At 43.8% G+C, this 21,465-nt stretch overlaps 1 protein-coding gene across 2 annotated transcripts in view; it reads right to left on the reverse strand.

Annotated features, from left to right (window-relative positions):
* Nucleotides 1-3,800: 3,800 nt before the first annotated feature.
* The window catches only part of SNX1 (sorting nexin 1), a 35,797-nt gene continuing 18,132 nt past the window's right edge, over nt 3,801-21,465 (reverse strand). Inside the window, exons 3-15 of one of the 2 annotated variants that reach the window (XM_059913055.1) lie at nt 20,908-21,035; nt 20,292-20,358; nt 16,458-16,501; nt 14,593-14,734; nt 13,546-13,624; nt 13,013-13,088; nt 10,240-10,353; nt 9,935-10,028; nt 8,675-8,880; nt 6,090-6,233; nt 5,424-5,504; nt 4,879-4,967; nt 3,801-4,240 (exon numbers count right to left, since the gene is read on the reverse strand). In XM_059913055.1, coding sequence (XP_059769038.1) covers nt 4,917-4,967; nt 5,424-5,504; nt 6,090-6,233; nt 8,675-8,880; nt 9,935-10,028; nt 10,240-10,353; nt 13,013-13,088; nt 13,546-13,624; nt 14,593-14,734; nt 16,458-16,501; nt 20,292-20,358; nt 20,908-21,035 — 1,226 coding nt within the window. In that variant the 3' untranslated portion in view covers nt 3,801-4,240; nt 4,879-4,916. The remainder of the gene's footprint in view (nt 4,241-4,878; nt 4,968-5,423; nt 5,505-6,089; nt 6,234-8,674; nt 8,881-9,934; nt 10,029-10,239; nt 10,354-13,012; nt 13,089-13,545; nt 13,625-14,592; nt 14,735-16,457; nt 16,502-20,291; nt 20,359-20,907; nt 21,036-21,465) is intronic. The other variant, XM_059913054.1, reaches the window with a different exon arrangement.

A 21,465-nucleotide genomic window follows, 5' to 3' on the forward strand; every position in this document is an offset into this window, starting at 1 on the left:
TTAACATGCTAGGTCTGACCCACCTTTCAATAAAACAAAGCCAGCTTTCACTCTGGATCTCCTGCACCTCTCAGCTCAGTCCTCCCTTTCCATTTAGAGGAGCCTCTGACACGGTCAGCACTTGCTGTCCCCACTGCTTTCCTGCCCATCTGCTCCAAACCCATTTGGCCTCCTGTATTACCTATGTCATGAAAGGCTTCACCGTCTACCCTGAAATCCAAGCCAGAAGCTGGCGGGTCATGCCAACTACCACACTCTTCCTCGGGCCTCTCATCAGATCAGTGACCAGACCACAGTGGTTCTTCGCCACCTCCTCCACCTCTCTCTGAGCTCCAGCACCATTACTACGGCCCTCCTCAGCACTCTGGCAGGCTCTCCTTGCCTCCAGTCTCGTACCTTCTGATATGTCTACATCACAAATGTGACCATGTTATTTCCTGCTTAAGTCCCTCCAGGAGCTCCCCACATTTGCAGGATAATGTTCAAAGTGCCCCACAGGTCACAGGTACTGTGTGATCCGGCTCTTGCTCGTCACTCTCCGTGGGCCATCCACTAACTTAACTCTGCCCACATCGAACCACTTGCATTTCCCTACATGTGCCCACCTCCCACTACACGACACAGGGAGGCAGAATGGTCCCAGCAGAAGAAGCAAACACCTCTTCACCTTTAAGACAGCTCAAGCATCCTCTTCTCCAGTTTCTTTCTCCTGAGTCCCCAGGTAGAATGACTCCATCTTTGTGGCACTATCCCCCCCACCGCAATACAGCCCAGTACACTTAACCTGCTATTGGCCTTCTTAATTTCCATGTCTGCAAGCTCTGCACAGAAATGCACAGGCCCCAAAGACAGCTGGCCCTATCAGCCTCGGGATAGGAGGCCGAGGAGGAAGTTCTGAAACCACAAGGGAGCCCATCCCAAGGAAATAATAAAAACAGACTTAAATCAAGATGATCACTGGATGGAACATAACAAAGCAAGGAGAAAGTTTTAAAATTTAGTTTGGAGAAAGAGTTACAAATATGGAAAGGGAGAAGATAAGAATAAACTTTATGGGGCTAGACTGAAAAAATCAGTGTGGATTCATGATTTTTAATATCTAATTCTTTATATCATCTATCTCCATCTCTCTCAATATTACCATATATTTTTATCTATAGCTATTTCCTTGCTCTGTCTGCCAAGAGCCTAGAAGCAATGACATTCCAGTAGCAATGGGCATACTCAGCACCCAGATCTTGGTTTCTAAATATCATTCTCCATTAAAAGGAATCAAGATTCCCTGGAGAAATGGCTGATTCCAGGGTTGGGGCAGGGAAGATACAAGATAAGCCTGAAACATCCTGTTAAGCCAGAAAGTAAGAGTGTTAAAAAAAAAAAAAAAAAATGAAGGGGATATGTTAAAAAGAAACAGGAGCCTGCTAGAAATCTGGGACAGTTTGAGAATCAAAACAAATTAAAGCAATGGCTTGCAACTTTGAGTAAACAGGAATCCATTGATCAGTACTTATAAACAAGTACATTAATAAATAGGGAGGAAAAATGCTGTTCTTTAGAAGTAGAATGCCAAACAATAAATGTAGAAGAAACTATGGAGTTAGAAAATCACACTGGATGAGGAACAAAATATTTACAGGATATCAAAGTATCTCCCCACAAATAACTTGTTAATTACAAAGGGGAAAAGAGTAAATTTAAAAAAGGAAACCTGGCTGACATCAGTTTAACCAAGCGATCAGAGTTAATGTCAGCATTAATGGGACCAACTAACATCACATGCCAACTTAAGATGCACTGAGGACATGTCACTTCTGTGATGTTCTTGCCCAACATACAAAAACCTAATCTAGTCATGTGGAACCATGAGACCAATCCAAGTTGAGGAACATTCTACAAAATACCTGACTGTATTCTTCAAAAATGCCAAGGTAATAAAAGGCAAGGAAAGGCTCAAGAAGTCTGGATTAAAAGAGACACATGTAATCATGTGTCACAACTAAATGTAACACATGATCCTGCACCAGGAATCACTATGAAGGAAGGACATTACTGGGACAGCTGACACAATTTAAATAGAGAGCATGTGTTAGATAACAGTATTTTATCAGTGTTATACTTCCCGTTTTTGATAAGTGGTTATGGTTACAAATTATGAGAGGACGTCCTTATTCTTAAGGAAAGGCATACTGAAGTTCTGGGGTAAAGGGGTACAATGCCTGCAACTTACTCTCAAATGATTCAGAAAATACAACATGTAAATGCAGATAAGGCAAATCATAAGTCATAAAGCAAATGGGGTAAGAATGTAAACACTTGGTAAATGTGAGTAAAGGATATATGGGAGTTCTTTGTGATATTCCTGTAACTTTTCTGTAAGTTTAAAACCATATTAAAATTTTAAAGGTTACCGAACCAACCAGGAATCCAACAGCAAGGGATGAGTCAGAATTATGGTACAGTCACTCTATGGAAGCCTTAAAATTACACAGCCTTACAAATAAAGTCTGTGAAGATAGATAACAAAATAGAAAAAATGCTTATAACTTATACAGTGTTGAATGATAAAACCAGGATACAAAATATTTTATGTGTATATTATTACAACTAAGCAGAGCAAGCACATAAGTAAGACTGGAAGGATGAAAATCAAAGGTGGTAATAAGGATATCAGGGGAAGCTGATTCACTCTGTTATACAGCAGAAACACACACACCATCGTAAAGCAGTTATACTCCAATAAAGATGTTAAAAAAAAAAAAGGATATTAGCAGGGAGGGAGAGACTGAGTGACTTTTTCTAAAAAAAAAAAAAAAAATCCACATATTGAAAACGTACTTGCCGGCACTGGCACTCCCCGTCAGGCTGGAGGACTGGAGATGAGCGCTGCTTGCTGTTTACTGCCGGCTCCTGCCTCATGCTGCCCTCCCCTAAGGTTGACATTGCCCCCACAAGAACTGACAGAGCCGGGCATCTCTGCAGCTGGTAGGGTGGGAGTGGGGAGGTTCCCGCGCGCAGGCAGCCTGCCAGCCTGTCCCACAGAGCAGCTTCACAGTCTGCTCTGACCAGCGAGCTTAGCGGCTGCGGACAGCTGAGGGGAAGCCCGGCAGGGGTGCATCCAAGACCGGGCCTCCCTGGCCAGGCCAGCACAGAGACCCCTTTGAACGCCCTCGGCTTGTGCTGACCACACTCGGGCCTCTTGCCGGCATGCTCCCTCCTGGGCACAGACAGTGAAGCTTCTTGGAACTCAGAAGGTGTAGGAATTCTGGGATGACTTTGTCTAGAGGCAGAGTGCCTGGTTCTGTTGTCAGTGGGATAAAGTGCTAAGTCCTTATCAGTTCTTCACATTTTTAACATGGACCAGTCTACTGAGGACATGCTTTGATGGGCGGCAAAAAGATGTTCAGAACGCAAGGCTTTGCGATCAGAAAGCAAGACTCTCAGAGAACCCTGGGCAGCTGAGGGAAACAGGGCAGGAATAAAAGTGAAAGCTGGCCTCCTCTCTGCAGGAGAATTGCTTTTGTCCCTCTTATTATAAGAGATGTGTTTAAAACTCCTTCCCTAAAGAAGTAGGAGTAAGACTTAAATAGATTGAGACCCTCAGAACAGGTAGCTGAGGTAGACAGAGAAAAGGAAATTCCAGTTCCATAGGGAAGCAGGAGCAGAAGCTTGTGAACTCCTGCGGAGAGGAAGTAACTATACCTGGCTATACCTGGGCACTTCTTGGTTAGGAGTATTCCAGACCTGCTTCCCAACTGCTCCCCGGCCTAAAGCAAAAAGCACCACCATTCTGAGTCATGTGACCCGATTTTAAAGTATTTTATTACATAATCTTCTCATGGTACCATCAGGAGTAACAGAAAATGTTATTCCCAGTTCCTAACCACATCCTGAAAAATATACATTTGTATTTATATATTTATATCAATACTCCACCCCTATCCCATAATTCCACCACCTAGTATAGGTTTTTTGCTTAAAGCAAGAAACTATTCTCTCAGGTAAGAAAATATATATGGAAGCTAAATGAAGGACCGGTTAGAGTGACTGGGGACAGCTTGGCCATGGGGGCAGGGAGGAAGGGGTGAAGTCCAGGCTAGGCAGGATGCATCACTGGGGTCCAGCAGAGGTGGAGGAGGACAGTGTATAAAAAGGCAGCGTCAGGCAGGTGGGCTCTGGTGTCCTTGGTCCATTAGGAGATGGCCTTTGCCTCAGGAAGGAAGGCTTCCCAGTACTTTGCCAGCTGCAAAGAAGTGGGGTCAGTAAGCAAGTGCCCCCATTTAGTGGCAGAGCCTGAGCCTGGAAGGGGAACAAGCACAGTGCCAGGGCACTCTCCCAAGTGCCTCAGCCACCCACAGGGAGGCCTGGGCTAAGGCCAAACTGAGGAAATGGCTTCGCTGACAGCAGACCTTGGGACAGATTGGCCAGCCAGCCACACTGCCCTTACCTCTCTAGACTGAGGGAAGCATCAAGTGCAAGGGCAATATCTGAAGACAGTCCTGGTTCTACCCTGGAGGAAGTACCCCCTGGGGGCCACAGCTTGGCTCAGCTCAGTCAGCTCCTCACAGGGGGCCACTGTTTCACATATTGATCGGGGCCTCAGCCTCAAGAGGGTTAGGGGGTATCACGGGGTTACAGGGAGAGGAGAGTTGGGGTTTGTTCTTAAAAACTAACTCATCGTAGGATTAGGGCAATCCTGCCTAGCAAGAGACCCTACTGGATGCACCACGTTAGAGAACCAGGACCTACTTTCAAGTATTGATTAAGCAGGGCCCAGCCCCTCTGAAGCAGGGCCAGATCATCCTGTCACCAAAGCCACAAGTAGGCAGCTGGCCTTCGGAGCAAGCAGGAGAGGATGAAAGCCATGCATAAGTTACATACCTGCTGCTGTGAATACAGGAGTGTCTCAAGGTACTTGATCACGTGGTTTTTGAAGTCCTTGGATTTCTCTTTCTAAAGGAGACAGGATTCTACACTGACCATCCAGACAGTTGCTCCTTCCCCTCTTGATAGGGTGCTGATGTTTTTTGCTGACCAAGGCTGAGCACAGCCTCAGAAAGTAGAGGCAGCAGCTGGGTTGGCTATAATTTCCAGCCAAATAGCCTCTTGCAAGGTTTTCTTGAATGGTGGCAGGGTGGGGAAGGGGAGTAGAGGGTTTATGACAGCTGCAAGCTTTGTTTTGTGTCTAACTGCTCTGGTCCAGCAACAAGTGTAGGACAGCCACTTTGCCTCAGGAACAAACACACGAACATGAACACACACACACACACACACACACACACACAGAAGGCCACGCCTGTTCACAATAGCTGCCAAGTCACTGGCACCGCCATCTGTCTCCCTACCTAATAGAGACTTGGATAAAACCAACAATGTTACTAAACCAGGCACTGCACACTTGTGAGAAGTAGGATCTTCTATCTCACCTCAAACCGTATCACTTCTTTTCGGACCACAGTTGAAATCCTTTCAAAGTCCCTTTCGTACTGAGTCACCCGAGACTCCCACTGGGAAGAAAAGGAAAGAAAGGATCACTTAATACATTATGGTATTAAGTCTTTACCTTTGAATAGAAATTCTGTATCTGAGACCTCAATTGGCATTTGTCTGTCCCTCTGGGTAAGATTAGATATGGAGATTCAGCACGTAAGCCAGAGTCCAGTAGAAGGCCATCTTTCGGGCTGGCTGGGAAAGAGATGCCGTGTGCCTCAGGCCAAGCCTGGTTCCTAAGAAAGCTCTGGTACCCCAGAGGCTCTGGTTTAGGTACTCGCCAGCAAAGCTGGGAGCCCCAGAGAACTGAATTTAGTTCTCACCGGGGGGGCACATCTGAATCATCTTGGAGCTTTTCAAAGACCCAGCCAGGACTGCTCCTGCAGAGAGTCTAATTTGGCAAGTTTGAGTGGAACAGGAAAGGAGAAGGAGGGCCAGGTCTCAGGGTAAGCCTGGATCATTCTCAGAGGCTTCCCCAGCAGCTGTCCTTTAGACTCAATCAGTTCTCTTGCCTGCTGTGGGGTTCTAAGCATCTGGGATGGGACCCAGGCTCATGCAGGAACCAGCAGAACACCCCTGCTGGGCTGCCTCGGGGGCCTCACCTCTACGATCTCATCCTTGGCCTGTTGCAGCTTGTCAGGCTTGTTGGCCCACAGCAGCCGAGCCTCAGCCTCCCGCTTCTTCTGCAGTGTGGCTTGAGCATCCTGCCAGCGCTGCCACATCTTCATGCGCTGGTCAAAGGCGGCCTGTGAAGGTGGAGGTTGGGGAAGAGCACAACCAGCCCTTCAGGAGCTCTGCTGGCTCTGCCTCGGGGGGCTCTCCCAGCAGCTGCGCTAGGGAAGGACCCAGCAAGGGCAGGTTCTGCAGCCACGTGTTAGTGCCCAGCTGGAAGTTTAACATCCAAAAGCACAAGCTTGGGTAAGACTCCTCTGCAAGGATCCAGTGGGCCAGCGCCATGCTGCTTCATGCTACTCCCAAGGCTGGATGGCTGGGAGCACAGTAGGTGGCCTGATGCCGGTGCCCAGTCCTATGGCTTTTGAACTGCCTCTCTCAGATCAGTCAGTTCATGAGTCTACACACTTTCCCTGAGTGTCTGCCATGTGCCAGGAGCTAAGAGTACAATGGGGAATGAAACACAGGGGCCTGCTTTCATGGAGCTTGTAATCTAACAGGAAAGGCTGACACTGTATTACTAATTGCCAATAAGTAATTATAAGTATGCAGAGTACAGAGAAAACAAGCACAGTACTGTAATAAAACTGGGGACCTAGCTTAGCCTGGGAGATACATTAGGGAAGGCCAACCTAAGGAAGCAACCTTTAAACGATACCCAAACAATATACAGGGTTAGCTTAACAGATCTCCCCACCCCTGCCCAGCTTAACAGATCTTTACATAAACACTTAAACCTACCACAGGGACACGCTGCTTTCATCTCATCCATACATTCAACTGTTCTAGGCTATCAAGGCCCCCAAGAAGCTCTCCAAAGTCCACTTGCTGGTTTTCCATGTTTCTAGTTCCTTGACCACAATCAGCATTTCCAGAGGACAGCTGTTTGGCCTAACAAAACTACCCTGCACCACCACTGGCTCTGTAGGCTTCAAGAGGCCTGGACGAAAGACCTGTGTCTGGGGCAGCCTCGCAGCCCTGCTCCTTTGCTCCCTTCCCTACGCGTTCCCTGGATGTTCTCTAGGCCTCCTTAGTGCAGGCCTTTGCCAAGACTTGAGCCTTAGGGACTGAAATGACACCAAAGTTACCTTCCCCTGCATTGTCACTGCTGCTCGCCTCAATTTCTAAACAGCTGGATGTCAAAGGATTAGGTAAAGGGTGACCTCAAATCCAACCTAACCCCCTGGGCTAACTGTGGTACAGCTGCAGGTTCAGCAGAAAAGAAACATCTGTTCATCTCTCCAATCCCACGGCTAGCTCATGATTACGAGGAGGGCAGGTGAGGGGTCTCTGAAAAAAGACCAGCTTGCAGTTCTGTGCTCTAAGGCGAGCTGCCCCAGCTAGGCCTCCCTCACCCCTGTCCATACAGGCTCACCTGGCTTGAAGGTCATATCCAAGTGCTGAGCTCTCCAGAGACCCCAAACAATACTGCTCTCTGAAAGCTTCCCCAGAGAGAACCCTTCCCTGGGACGGCTCTCCAGTCTAAGTAGTCTGACCAGTTCCAAGAATTCCCAAGCAGGTTATTTTTTCAGCCTCTTATCACTCTGGAGTTAGCAGCAAACCAAAGAGCAAGGGGAGAGGACAATGAGCAATCTCACAGGCTATACTAAGCACCTCTACCGCGGAGGAAATGAGAGCCCTGGGTGCAGCCTGGCTCTTGACAATACAGGAGCTCTCTGGCGAGGGCGAGGTTGGGGACGGGGAGTGCGGGTGGCTCTGTTCCAACTCAGAGGCTCATACATTCTGGTCCCAACCTGGATCGGGCAGACTCAGGCCCTTTTAGGGCAGGCGCCAGGCTCCCTCTTGGCTCTTTCCTCTGTCTCAGGGAGGCCATGTGAGAGCTAATATCACTGCCCGGTGAAGCTTCCTTGGCCACTCTGAAAGGTCAGGGGAAACCAGAGTGCCCTGGTCACCAGAAGAGAAGGTGAGGTGCTCGACCTGAGGGGCAGGCTGCAGTGTTGCTACCGGTGTGGTCAGCAAAGCTCACAGAGGGCTCTGGTGACAAGCTCTCTCGGCCCCCTGGCCACACTCCTCCAGGCAGCGCCAAGCCAGTTCTGTGTAGTTACCTGACTGCCCACATTGGAGGGACAAGTGGAAGCCAGCAAGAGCTCTTACCAGGGCAAAGCCACCGCTTACTGTTAAGGAGGCAAAGACCAAAGGACTGAGGAAGTCACTGCTCCAGGGGGCCAAGACCACAGGTCTGTAATAAGCCTTGCTTGAAGAAAGGAGCATAGAGGATACTGTCCAGCTTCAACAATAAGGAGGGCCCTACTTGGAAATTCAAGAGTGGTCTTTTCTCCAAATTCATTTAAGAAACTGGCTGTGGGCCTCAATGTGACTCAGTGATAACTAAGAGTTTAATGGACTTTTTGGTTCACAAGACACCTCCTCTTTTGAGAGTAGAAAAAATTATTTCGAGCTATAATGGATGAAACCATCTTGGGAACGGGAAGAGCAAAGGAAAAGACAAATTAAATCAAGTGGAGGAGAAAGAGGAAAGGAATGAGAAGCTTACGCGGACTATGGCCAGGAGGCGAATATAGTCACTCAGGAGCTCAGCAAGGAGGAAGAAGTCATTGTTGGCCTGTTCCTGGTGGAGCTGCTCGATCTTTTCTTCCACCTCAGCCAGCTGGGAGAGTGCCCGTGACAATGCTGTGTTGTCTTCGGAGCTCCCGAGCATGGCGAGACTCTTTGCAAACTGCGATGTGTTCAGCGCTAGCTCTGGAAGGAGGAAGACAGCAGAGGCCTCTGATCTCCCAAGGAAAAGGGACAAGTCGGCCGGCACTGCAATGGATGCCTTAGCAATGCTGGCCCCCGCATGTCTGGCAACTGTGGGCTCTGCAACCTAGTCACTTACACCACAGCCAACTGTATTCAGAAAGTGAGAGCAATGCAGCTCGGTCATGTGAGCAGGGAGAGGTAACTGCTGTCCTTAGTTTCCCTAGGTTAGGCTTACTTGGAAGAAGCAGCTCCAATATTCCTGGAGAACCAGGGGCCAGTTAATAAAAACAGGCCAATGGCATGATTCTGATTTTTACGTTAGCGCTTGTGGTAAGCAGCCTTCTGCAAGAGTGAGTGTATGCACACTGCATAGTTTTGCATGCCCCAGAGCAGGACAACTTTCTGTTGTATTTTAAGCTTTGGTTCACTCTCCCCGCCCCCCTCCCCATCTCTTTAAAAATGTAAAAACCATTCCCAGCCCAGAGCAATAGGCCCATGGCCAGATACGGCCCATGGGCTGGGTCATATTCTGCCAACCCTTACATTGCCCTCATTCTAATGGTTTTCTGCCTGTTTAGAGTTCTGATTATCAGCATGTTTAAGGCAGAAAAGGAAAGCATTCAAACTTGGCAAATTTCACTAGCTCTTAAGTAAATCTCACCAAAGAAAGGTGAAGAAGGGTTAAGAGACATATGGTTTCCCGCATTTACATATTGCTCGTTGGACCATGTAGCTAAGGCATGTAACATCATTTTGGATATAAGCCACCAACTCAAATGCCACCAACAGAAGCCTACATCCCAGGTCAAGCTGTAACTGGGATGGCTTCCCTGTACCTCTCCCAGGTAAAGAGTACAATGTCCTCAGTGGTGGAGTCATGTTTCTTGCCAGGAGATGCAGGGCATATCTTTTCGATAAGAACATCAAAGACCAGGTGGGCTGAGAATTTCAACTTGAATGGCTGAGAGGCTTGGGAACAGCATACCCTCCCATCTCCAGCTCACTGGAGACATCAGTTTCCCCCAGTTCCAAGTGCATTTCGGAGGTTTGTTACCTTTCCTGTGGTTGACTAGAGTTTCTACAACGGCATGCAGTTTCCGTAAGCGCTGTTCCTCACACTCTACCTCCTGGAGCTTCTCCTCAAACCACTGAAACACACAGGCCCAGAGCTTTAAAGGAGGCTACTCATACAGGTGTAGAGCAGTCTTTCCTTAGCAGTTTTTTGTTCGTTTGTTTTTTAAAGGGACTGAATTATCATAAAAAGAAAGTCTCTAATCTCAGAAATTTCAGGACTCCTCAAGGCTTCTGACCCATAAGCCTGAGGGGGTAGGGAAAGCTGAGAGGCACAGGGCTACTCACAATGTCTGATTCATTCATCTTGATGGTCATTTTGCTCACTGCATCTGTGGCTTTGTTGAACATCTTGAGGAGACCAGCACCACTGAATGTCTGGGTACCCACGGCGCGTGGCAGCTACAAGACCAAGAAGGCAGGGTGGCAAGTTATCTGCTGCCCCTATTTTAGGTTCAGAAGAATTAGTATCCATCAGATGGCATGCCCAAAACTTGCCAAACAAATTATTTGAACTGTAGCTTGTTATTTTCAAAGGCAGTTAGACAAATCCATAACTAGCATGTAGAGAGAAAAAAAAAATCAAAGGACCACATTAAATAGAATCAGCAAAATTTTCAGCTTCTGATATTGTGTGTGGAAAGAAAGCAGAGTGTGTTACGTGGCCAGGTGACCTCACGTCGAGACTGTCTGCCCACCTAGGCATGAACTGCTTAAATACCAAACACGCTTTTGTTAAAAGTCAGAAGTTCTTTTGGATGCATACTCTGCACACAGCTAGACTTAAAATCTTGAGACACTTTGAAGTCGTGCTGCAATTCCATTTGGATTTTCCTCAGTGAACAAAAGGTCCAAGGACAAGAACATAATTTATTCAGATTGAGGCTACTTTTAGGGACAATCTAGTTAAGTCAAGCATGTCGAATACTTAGAAACAATTTGACTAGTTCAGTCTTCCCACTCCTTTCCGAAGGCATGAAAGGGATGCTGAAGAATCCATAGTGTATATAGTATACCACGCTGAACAATTAGATTTTAGTGCCCAGGACTCTTGAGGCACTGGTTCTCAACTCAGGGCCATTTTGCCCCCTAAGGGACATTTGGCCATGTCTGGGGATAATTTTGCTTATTAAAACTGGGGGCAGGGGGGACTTCCCTGGCAGCGCAGTGGTTAAGAATCCACCTGCCAATGCAGGGGACACGGGTTCGAGCCCTGGTCCGGGAAGATCCCAGATGCCGCGGAGCAACTGGGCCCGTGAGCCACAACTACTGAGCCTGTGCTCTAGAGCCCGCGCACCACAAGTACTGAGCCCGCATGCCTAGAGCCCGTGCTCCGCAACGAGAGAAGCCACCGCAATGAGAAGTCCAGGCACCACAATGAAGAGTAGCCCCCGCTCGCTGCAACTGGAAAAAGTCAGCATGCAACAACGAAGACCCAACGCAGCCAAAAATAAATAAATAAAATAAATAAATTTATAAAAAAATAATAATAAAATAAAAAAATAAAACTGGGGACAGGGAGGTGGAGGAGGGTACGGGCATCTAGTGGGTGAGGCCAGGGATGCTGCTAACCCTACAACGCGCAGGACAGCCTCCACAACAAAGGGTGATCCAGCCCAGACGTCAGCAGGGCCACTGGAGAGAAACCCTGCTCCAGGGGTGCCAAGCAAGGGTGAGGGCGTGAAAAGGAAAAGTGGATTTAGGAATCCCAGAGGAGAGAAAAGACTCAGCGCATTAGACAGAGAATTTTTAATTAAAAAAGTTCATTTTTGGGGAGGGGAACCCATATACTTAGTACCATTTTCTTAATTAGAGTAATACATATGATATGCAAATTAAAGAATAATGTAAAAATAAAAACAAAATGAAAAAAATAAATACAACAGTCCTACCCTGTCACTTATTTCCTTCTAGTTTTCTTTCCTATGAGATATAACATTTTTTTTTAACATCTTTATTGGAGTATAATTGCTTTACAATGGTGTGTTAGTTTCTGCTTTATAACAAAGTGAATCAGTCATACATATACATATATTCCCATATCTCTTTCCTCTTGCATCTCCCTCCCTATCCCACCCCTCTAGGTGGTCACAAAGCACGGAGCTGATCTCCCTGTGCTGTGCAGTTGCTTCCCACTAGCTATCTATTTTACGTTTATAACATTGTTTTATTCCAGTGTTTCTTTTGATCCTTAATGACTAACATATTTCTTCAGCTGTATTTATATGCTGTTTCATGTTTCACTTTTTATAATTCTTTTTTTAAATTGAAGTACAGTTGATTTACAGTATTGTGTTAGTTTCAGGTGTACAGCAAAGTGATTCAGTTATATTTTTTTTCCAGATTCTTTTCCATGATAGGTTATTACAAGATACTGAATATAGTTCCCTGTGTTATACAGTAAATCCTGTTGTTTATCTATTTTATATATAGTAGTATATATCTGTTAATCTCATACACCTAATTTATTCCTCTCCCTCATAATTCTTTAAATGTATGCTTCCAATGAATTTCTGTATATTCTGTTTATGATGAGAATTAAGTATTTGTTGTATTGATATAGTACACTTAATTCTCCAATTATTAGCAACTGAGCTGTCTCTAGTTTTTCACAATCATGAATAGCCTAAGCATAGCCTGTTAAAAAGACTGTCCACTTGAATCAACACTTTTGCTATATGCTGGCAGTTCTGTGCTCTGTGGTAACTGGTTTTGAACTAAAACCCCTCAGCTCCTGGCACAAAATAAGCATCCAATTTGAGCCAAGTAGTAACCTATGAAAGACAGTCCAAGGACCTGCCCAACAGATCACTGTGTTGATCTAATAAGACAAAGACAAAACTAGATTGCAGTTTGACCTCTACAACCAGTTACTTTTGACTGCAGGCAGAGCTTCTTTTATTTCAGAGGCTGAAGAATACTTGTCACTTTTGGGCGCTTACAAACTAGGATGTAGTCTGAGACTAGGCTATATATGGGTGCTCAAATATTTGTTGAATGAACTAGTTTCTTTTCACAGGGGCACATATGAATTGTGAAATTCAGTTTGTACAATACTAACCTCTTCTTTTTCCAAGAACTCCCTGACATCAGGGTCCTGTAACATGGTAGGATGATTCACAATCCTCTGAAGGTACCTACGGGGTAAGGAGTTATCTGGTTAGCTGACCTGGCCTCACAAGGTTTGGGGTATCATACAGTGCTGGCAGGGGTACAATGTCTCTCATTACTTTAAAATGTCCTCGGATAAGGCACTTAAGTACAAGCACATTCAAGTTCATATTCTTCACATTTCCAAAAAGGGAAGAAAAATAACTGCTCAGAAAGAGACCTCAGAGCCATTCATGTTTGACTGTTGAAGAAGGAGAATTTGATTGCTCACTCAAGGTCAGGAAAGAAAAGAAGATGTTCTGTTCCTGAGGTGGGAAGGAAAGAGACTTAGGAAAGGTTAGAGATAATATGGAGGTGGGAATCTTTAATTCACTCAAGTTTCATCACTACTAACTCCAGCAAATATCTCATCGTAATTAAGTCTCAGTTTCAGCTTCTCATTTGTTCTCATGGTATTCAAGAAAATAGTTTTATGGTACTTACCTTTCTAGAGCAGCCCTCCGTTTTTCAAGAAATTCTGCAGAAGAAGAATCTTCCTTCCCAACTTTTACTTTTGTCATTCCTGGAACAGAATTTAAAAAGCAAAAAAAACCCCCATATATCATCATGAAAAGCATAAGGCTGTAAAAAAAAGCCCACAGGAGGAAGACAATGAGGACAGCTCTACAAAATACAACCAAAGTCCACGTCTATGTCACGAGCAGGCATGAACAAAAGGTTCTTTACATGACAGTCAATTTTTAAACTAGTCTTAAAGTGTTGAAGGTTCTACACTCTGGGATTTCCAGAGCATGTTTTCTAAAAGGGGGCCACGGGACTCTGAGTAAAGATTAACAGACATCAATTGATGGTAATGGGAAGATTCCTTGCCCCATCTCCTCATTCAGTTAGTACATTTCAATCTGGAAGGAACAGCAGTCATTGAAGACTCCAGGATACCAACACAAACACACACACACACACAACTGTAGAAGCTAAAACCAGAGCCTCCTATTGCACTCAAAGACAGAGACCATGTCAAAACATGCTATTTCTCTAGACCACGTGTAATTTATAGGAAAATGCTGGAAGTACTTTTTATTTTAATTAATTAATTTTTGGCTGCATTGGGTCTTCATTGCTGCGCGCAGGCTTTCTCTAGTTGTGGTGAGCGGGGGCTACTCTTCGTTGCACTGCATGGGCTTCTCATTGTGGTGGTTTCTCTTGTTGCAGAGCACAGGCTCTAGGGCGTGTGGGCTTTAGTATTGTGGCTCGCGGGCTCTAGAGCGCAGGCTCAGTAGTTGTGGCACACAGGCTTAGCTGCTCCACGGCATGTGGGATCTTCCCAGACCAGGGATCGAACCAGTGTCCCCTGCATTGGCAGGCGGATTTTTAACCACTGTGCCACCAGGGAAGTCCCAGAAATACTTCTTTTCTAACTGCAAGAGTCTACATTGTTATTAAAAGTAGTCTCATATACTAAGTAGAAAGTATATTGCAGAAAGAATGCAAAGGAAAGAATCTAAGTAGAATTAAAGACAACAGGCTTACCTATTAGGCTCTTCTCTGGGGGAGGAGGGACGATAAAGCCATTCTGGGAGTGTTTCTCTGAAAGCTTCTCATAAAGACCCAGAAAGTCACTAAATCTTCTTTTCACTGCAAACTGTTTACTTCTGAACATTGGTAAGCTGGTCTTGGGGACAGAAAAAACACAAGGCGATCTCATTTTAAATAGGGTATGAATGAGTATCTTGAAAGTCATCCAGCTGACATCAAGGGAGTCTTCTTCCCAGATCCCTATCCTTTAGCCACTTGGTAAATAACTTTCTCTGAGATTCTTACTCTTGTTTGTTTGTTTGTTTTTTGAGCTATAATCCCCTCTGGCTGTCTGGGAATCTACGGAGCCCTTCTCAGAATAATGATTTTAAGTGCATAAAATAACATACATTGGATTACAAAGGCAACTAATTAAGTTCAAATGCGGTTTTATTTGCAGGTTAAGGGCTCTTGCTCTAAGGAAAGAGATGTTGCAATCTAGTTTAAAGCTAGAATTCTATGGTCATCTATTAACCCAGTCATCCTGCACTGACTTATTAAGGGTATTACCTGCTGGAATTAAAGCAGCCAAACGGAAGAAAAGACAGAGTAACCAATGCCCCTAAGGGGGAGGATCAGACAAAATGTCTACACTGTAGACACTTTAACCTCTAAAGTGTCACAGGATCTAGAACACAGGGGCAGGTCAACAAGTAGTAGAGAGATAATATAAAGAAAACTTCTAGTAAAAAAGACTAGGCCTACATCATATTGAGAGATCATTTAATACTCACCAGACAGGCAAAATTTAAGGAGGTGGGGCCTTGCCAACTGCTGGCAGAGAAGTGTGTCAATGGGAACTTTTACATATTGCTGATGGAAGTATAAACTGATACAAGGACTTTAAAAAGCAGTTTGTATTCCTTTTCTTCAACATTTGCATTACCTATGACCCAGGGGAACTATTCCTGAGTATATACCCAAAAGAAACTCTTCTTATGTGTACACCAGGAGACATGTGCAAGTATGTTCACAGCTCATAATTACAAAAACTGGAAACATGCCAAATATTCACAACAGGAACATGAATGTATTATGCTATAATCACAAAATGGACTAATTAACTACAGCTACACACAACATGGATGGGTCTGAGGAACAATGGTAGTAAAGAAAGCACTATTTTCAGCATGATACCATTTTAATGAAACTGAAAAAAAAAAAGCAAAACAGTACATTGTTTAGAGATACATATGGGAAGACTTTTTAATAAAGGAAATGAGAGACAACTCAGGAGAGTGGTCGCCTCTAAGGTGTGAGGCAGGGGATAGGAGAGGGAGAAACACGCAGGTAGATTCAATGGTACTCATCTTAAGACTGGTGGTAGGTTCGGGGCTTCATTTTTTATGCTTCATAACCTGCATACAACAACGTGTAAGTTTTGTATGCATTAATATTATATAAAAAAGGAAGACCAGACCCGAGGGGCAAAAGGTTAGGGAAAGCATTAAAAGAAGTTCCACATAGGAAACCTCAGAAGAACTGATGATTTTAAAACAGGTGATACAGTTTGGGGTGATCCGCCAAACTAGCTCTAAGCCACATAGCTCTTAAGAGGGATGGTGCTATATCAGATACACCACATGTCTTAATAAAACTTACAAAGTTTCACACTGAAGTGTTAGCTCTCTGGAAGAAAAGTGGAAAGGCTCAGATGAGATTACCAAGGGGATGCAGACTTGTTCCATCTTGAGTAAACTTGAAGGAAGATGTTGACAAAGAAACTAAAGAAATACCCAGAAATAATCTGAATGATGACCTTTTGGGTATGAGCACCCAAGTCTATTACGGTGGTCATCAGCAGGGTCACTTGGACTCACCTGTGTTGTAACTTTGTAGGCCACATAGGCATTCATACCATCCCCTGTGGGGAGAACAAGAAAGCAGGAGAGGATTATTCTGTAAACCAAAGCAGAACTAATCTTGCTAACATTTAACCAGGAATCATAAGCCAGCCACAGGAGCTGTGTACAAGAAGGGATATCTGTTTCATCTCTAAGCTTTATATACTATCCTATAATCCAGTTCCTACTTTGTCTCAGGGCCTCTGTGGCGCATATCATGCCCCCATGGATGCTGGCTGGGCCCCAGTTTAAGTCAGACAAGAGAGTCAGCCTCCTGTTCCAAAGCCAGGCTCTATTTATACCCTCCACAAAGCAGCACTGGATACTGACAATCCATCGCTTGTTACCATGCCAATATTTGGGCTAGTTACACACATCTGTCTAAATCCAAACAATTCTCTTGCTGTATAAAGCAGGAGGAGGAGAAGGAAGCAAATGATGTAAAAGGAAACAAGAAGTTCTACCCTAAGCTAGCTCTGGGCTCCATTTGCTCTTTCAGAAGTACTGCGCCGGTCCCTCCACTGGTGCTGGGGGACACTGACCCCTCTCATCTAGCATGTTCACCCAGAGCAAAGGGCCTGGCAGGAAGACACTTCGACTGCCTGATGTCACACAAATCTCTCTTTCCTGGAGGAATTATTTTTCTGAAAAAGGCTTTGACTGTTAAATAATTTGGGATTCAAGCAATTGTTTTTCTCTGTGGTAGTGTCCTGACCTCAACCACTTAGGGACATAAAGGCACCATTGACTCCCTGAGCAGTGAAAAGACACACATTGGACTCGAGACAGACATAACTCCAGTGCTGGGCTCTGGCACGTTAGGCTGGTTTCATTCCCTTCCTCCCCACCCCCTGATTCTTCCCCACACCAACCAGGAAAACGTAGGTCAACAATTACTAGCTGCCAAAGCCTCTGAACTGGTCCTGGGGTAAGGGCCCAGGGTAGGAACGTGCAGTTCTAGACCCGCAGGGTCACATATTACAACTTGGGTTCACTGAGATGGCTGGGAATAACTGCTTTTATAAATTACACAGAGAAGTTGGAGACTGTACAGGAAGAGAGGGCTTGCTTTCTCCATCTATCCAAGTCCTACCAAAAGAGCAATGTGACACAGACCTACTAGAGAATGGACATGAGGATATGGGGAGGGGGAAGGGTAAGCTGTGACAAAGTGAGAGAGTGGCATGGACACATATACACTACCAAATGTAAAATAGATAGCTAGTGGGAAGCAGCCGCATAGCACAGGGAGATCAGCTCGGTGCTTTGTGACCACCTAGAGGGGTGGGCTAGGGAGGGTGGGAGGGAGGGAGACGCAAGAGGGAAGAGATATGGGAACATATGTATATATATAACTGATTCACTTTGTTATAAAGCAGAAACTAACACACCATTGTAAAGCAATTATACTGCAATAAAGATGTTAAAAAACAAACAAAAAAACCCAGAAACTATAAGTTAAGTTTTAGAAATTACTTTATATTGATTACCACTGTTACTTCTCTTCTAAACCACTTAAACTATATTGCCTAATACTACTAAGGATGCTTACCACTGATAAAAGGAAAAAAATCTAAATTTACTTTATAAACTTTCAAATTTTCATTCACAGTTGCATAGTCATGGTCAAATGTTCAAAAGGTCAATTCCATAATTTAGTGCCTGCAATTAGGAATGACTAAGTGCAAACATACATAAAAACACAGTAGCGAAGTAGGATCTTCAGACACTCTGCCTGCTTATCAGCTGTTTTTATTGAGGCAATGTGTAAGAAAAGAGACATACTTTCATGTCCAGAGCTTATTAAGATATGGAAATGTCCCAGAAATGCAGCAGTTTTAAATTTGTTAATTTCCTAAATAATTTCAGGAAGTTGAAAATGACATATGCAAATTACCAAGGCTCTAAAAAGCAATATCTTGGTAGTGAGATTCTAATTTATTTAGATGTGTGTGGGAATGAGAAGCTCATGTTGAGTAAACAGCCCACACAAACAGAAGGTGCTGTTATAAAGATCAATATGAATCTTGAAGCATGAAAATGCTTTAAGTAGCTGGTTTCTTGGCATCGACATGACTAAGAATCTACTATGGTGCAAGGGGATGAAGGTTTACCACCAAAAGTGATTTGTGTTTAAATAAATCGGATCCATGGGATGTTTAAATTACTGTTACGCGTTGAACTGTGTCCCCCTAAAAAAGATATGTTGAAAATCCTAACCCATGGTACCTCAGAATGTGACCTGATTTGAAAACAGGGTCTTTATAGAAGAAATCAAGTGAAAATGGGGTCAGTAGGGTGGGCCTTAATTCAATATGACTGGTGTCTACATAAAAAGGGACCTTTGGACAGAGACAGACACACATAAAGGGAAGATGATGTGAAGACACCAGGGAGAATGCCATGCGACAATGAAGGCAGAGATTGGAGTGATTCATCTATAAGTCAAGGAATGCCTGAGGCTCCAAATGCTAGAGGAGAGGCACGGAACAGTCCTGCTCTAGTGCCTTCAGAGGAAGCATGGCCTCACCAACACCATGACTTAAGACTTCTGGCCTTCAGAACTCTGAGAGAATAAATTTCTGTTGTTTTAAGCCACCCGTTTGTGGTACCTTGTTACAGAAGTCCTAGGAAACTAACACACTCCCTCCCTCTCCTGGTACAAACATCATGACTTTTAAATGTTAAAACAATTAGTTTTATTTACTTATAATTTATTTTATTCTACCAAGGATTTAAAGGAGCTAATAACTAGCCTAAAATCAATGTGCATATAGAATATTCATAAATATTAGAGAGGCAAGAGAGAATCCTAAACATGTAATCCAAAGTTCTGGTCCAGGTTCTACCACAGGCCATACATTATGACCTGACAGGAAAGCTACATTTCATTTATTGGTTCTCAATTTCCTCTACTGGTGGATGAGGGAATTGTATAAGATGCTCATAAACATCCTACCAGTGCACCAGTCTAGGAAAAGTAAAACTCTACAGTTTAACGATAAACCATTTTGGCATAAAGTCTAATTAGATTTTAAAAATCCTTGTTCCTAGTTCAGAATAGACAAAGGATTGGAAATCACATTTTTCCTCTTAACCATACAAATATCACCCCTACTTAATAGGAGGAAAAAGCTCTGTGCAGCCTCTTCTCTTAGGGACTATACCTGGAACAAGGAAAGTCGAGGCCTGTTGCTCTCCGCTCACTAAAAGGTCTCACAAGCTTGGGACACAGGAAGGCTATCCTAAAAATCCACATTCTGGTCAAAGTTAAGTATTGTGCTTTTTGAAAATCTAATTTCAATTTGATCAAAATTCAACCTGGGTTCTTTAATCTTTACCTATGAAAGAGAGATGCAGATTTCCCCACTTTATTAGAATATCAAGAGTACATAGTAAAAAGATATGTAATAAGAAATCCAAATTTCTTGAGGGAAAAATAAATCCAGCATCCCAAGATTTTAAAACATGTGTTTTTAGGGTGCTTAAATGGAATTTATGATCTCAAGAGGGAATAAAATGGTGTCAACAACTCTGTGGGAGAAGCCAATTTTGGGTTTTTAAAAAGGGATTCGAATAATATTTGATTTTCTGATTTTTCTTTCTTAAGCCAGAAAAGGCCTAAATAAGTACTGGTAACTACTGTTTCTGGCCTTGGAAGCATAGCAAGGGGCATAGTTTCATAGGAAAGATAATGATGAAGTACTTCACACTAGCTAGTTCAGCTCTGGAGGTAACCATTAAGAAATTAGCTAACTGTGCTTTCCACAGCCATATCCTAACATCACAGGGAGTCCCAAGTACACTTACCTATCTTCTCAGGATCAGTTATACCAACTGTCAAGTCAAATTGGTCTTCCTGTTCTTCTTCCTCTAGCTTTTAAAGAGAAGACAAATCGTGAGATACCCCAAAAAAGGCTATATTAATTTTACTCTGCATTAACATTACATCAATATAATAACATATATTAGATATAGATATATCCTTCTACACATCAATGTTCAGCTCTGTCCATTCCCAACAATCCTGATGAAGCAACTTCCACTACTTTAAGTTGGAGCTTGCGCGAAGGTCTTTGTTACATCTATTCTCTTAAAACATTATTTTGATCATAACGAATAATTACTAGGTTTTGGAAGACTTGCCTCTGTCAGGCTAAGGAGGGAATGAGGAGACACTATACTCTTGAATATGGGAGCTTCGGACACTAAATATCATTAATGACCATTGAAAGCCTCTGTGCCATCTTCTGGGTAACAGATACTCTGCCCAGGAAAGAGTCCTTTATTGGATTTTGGCTGTCCATTAACCATGAGTCTTCTTCAAGAGTCATAAATGTTATCTCAAGGTTCAAACTCAACTGAACTTCAGACTCGCAGCACAGTCCTAAACATCCAAAAGAAGACCAACAGCACAAATTCTCACCTCCTCATAGCTTGGCTGGGCCTTAGAAGAATTTGTGGCCTCCTGCGGAGGAAGAGAAATGAGTGTTTTGGCTGGCACCTTCTTCTGATTATTTTGTGTGCTGTCCAGGGATAGCTCCACTGTGGCATCTAAAAATAGTTGATATTTTATAATGAAAGAAGAGTCAGAAAAACTGTAAGCTAGAAAAAATGGACCTAAGATACAAATGCAGTAACACTGGGGAAAAAGTACTGTTTGCCACATCTGAGGATGACACTGTTGTTTTACCAGTTTAAGAATGTTCACAATTACAGTTTTAGATCATCTTGCAAAGATTAAGTTATGTTTAATATACGCTGTCCAAGGGGGATAAAAAGATATTGCAATATCTGAAAATCTTTCTAATCAAAAGTTAAAAAAAAAAGTGCTGAAGAGCTGTCTTTGTCTAGGAAAATCTCAGTTGAACAGAACAACTCATTCCCTAAGTGTTCTAGGGAGGGGACTTTTAAAAGAGCATTATGTACCATTTTTAGGCATGAAAATTTCTTAGGCAAATAATAAGAATGCACTCTCAACTTG

Source organism: Balaenoptera ricei, chromosome 2 (assembly GCF_028023285.1).
Source record: "Balaenoptera ricei isolate mBalRic1 chromosome 2, mBalRic1.hap2, whole genome shotgun sequence".
Lineage (NCBI taxonomy): Eukaryota > Metazoa > Chordata > Mammalia > Artiodactyla > Balaenopteridae > Balaenoptera > Balaenoptera ricei.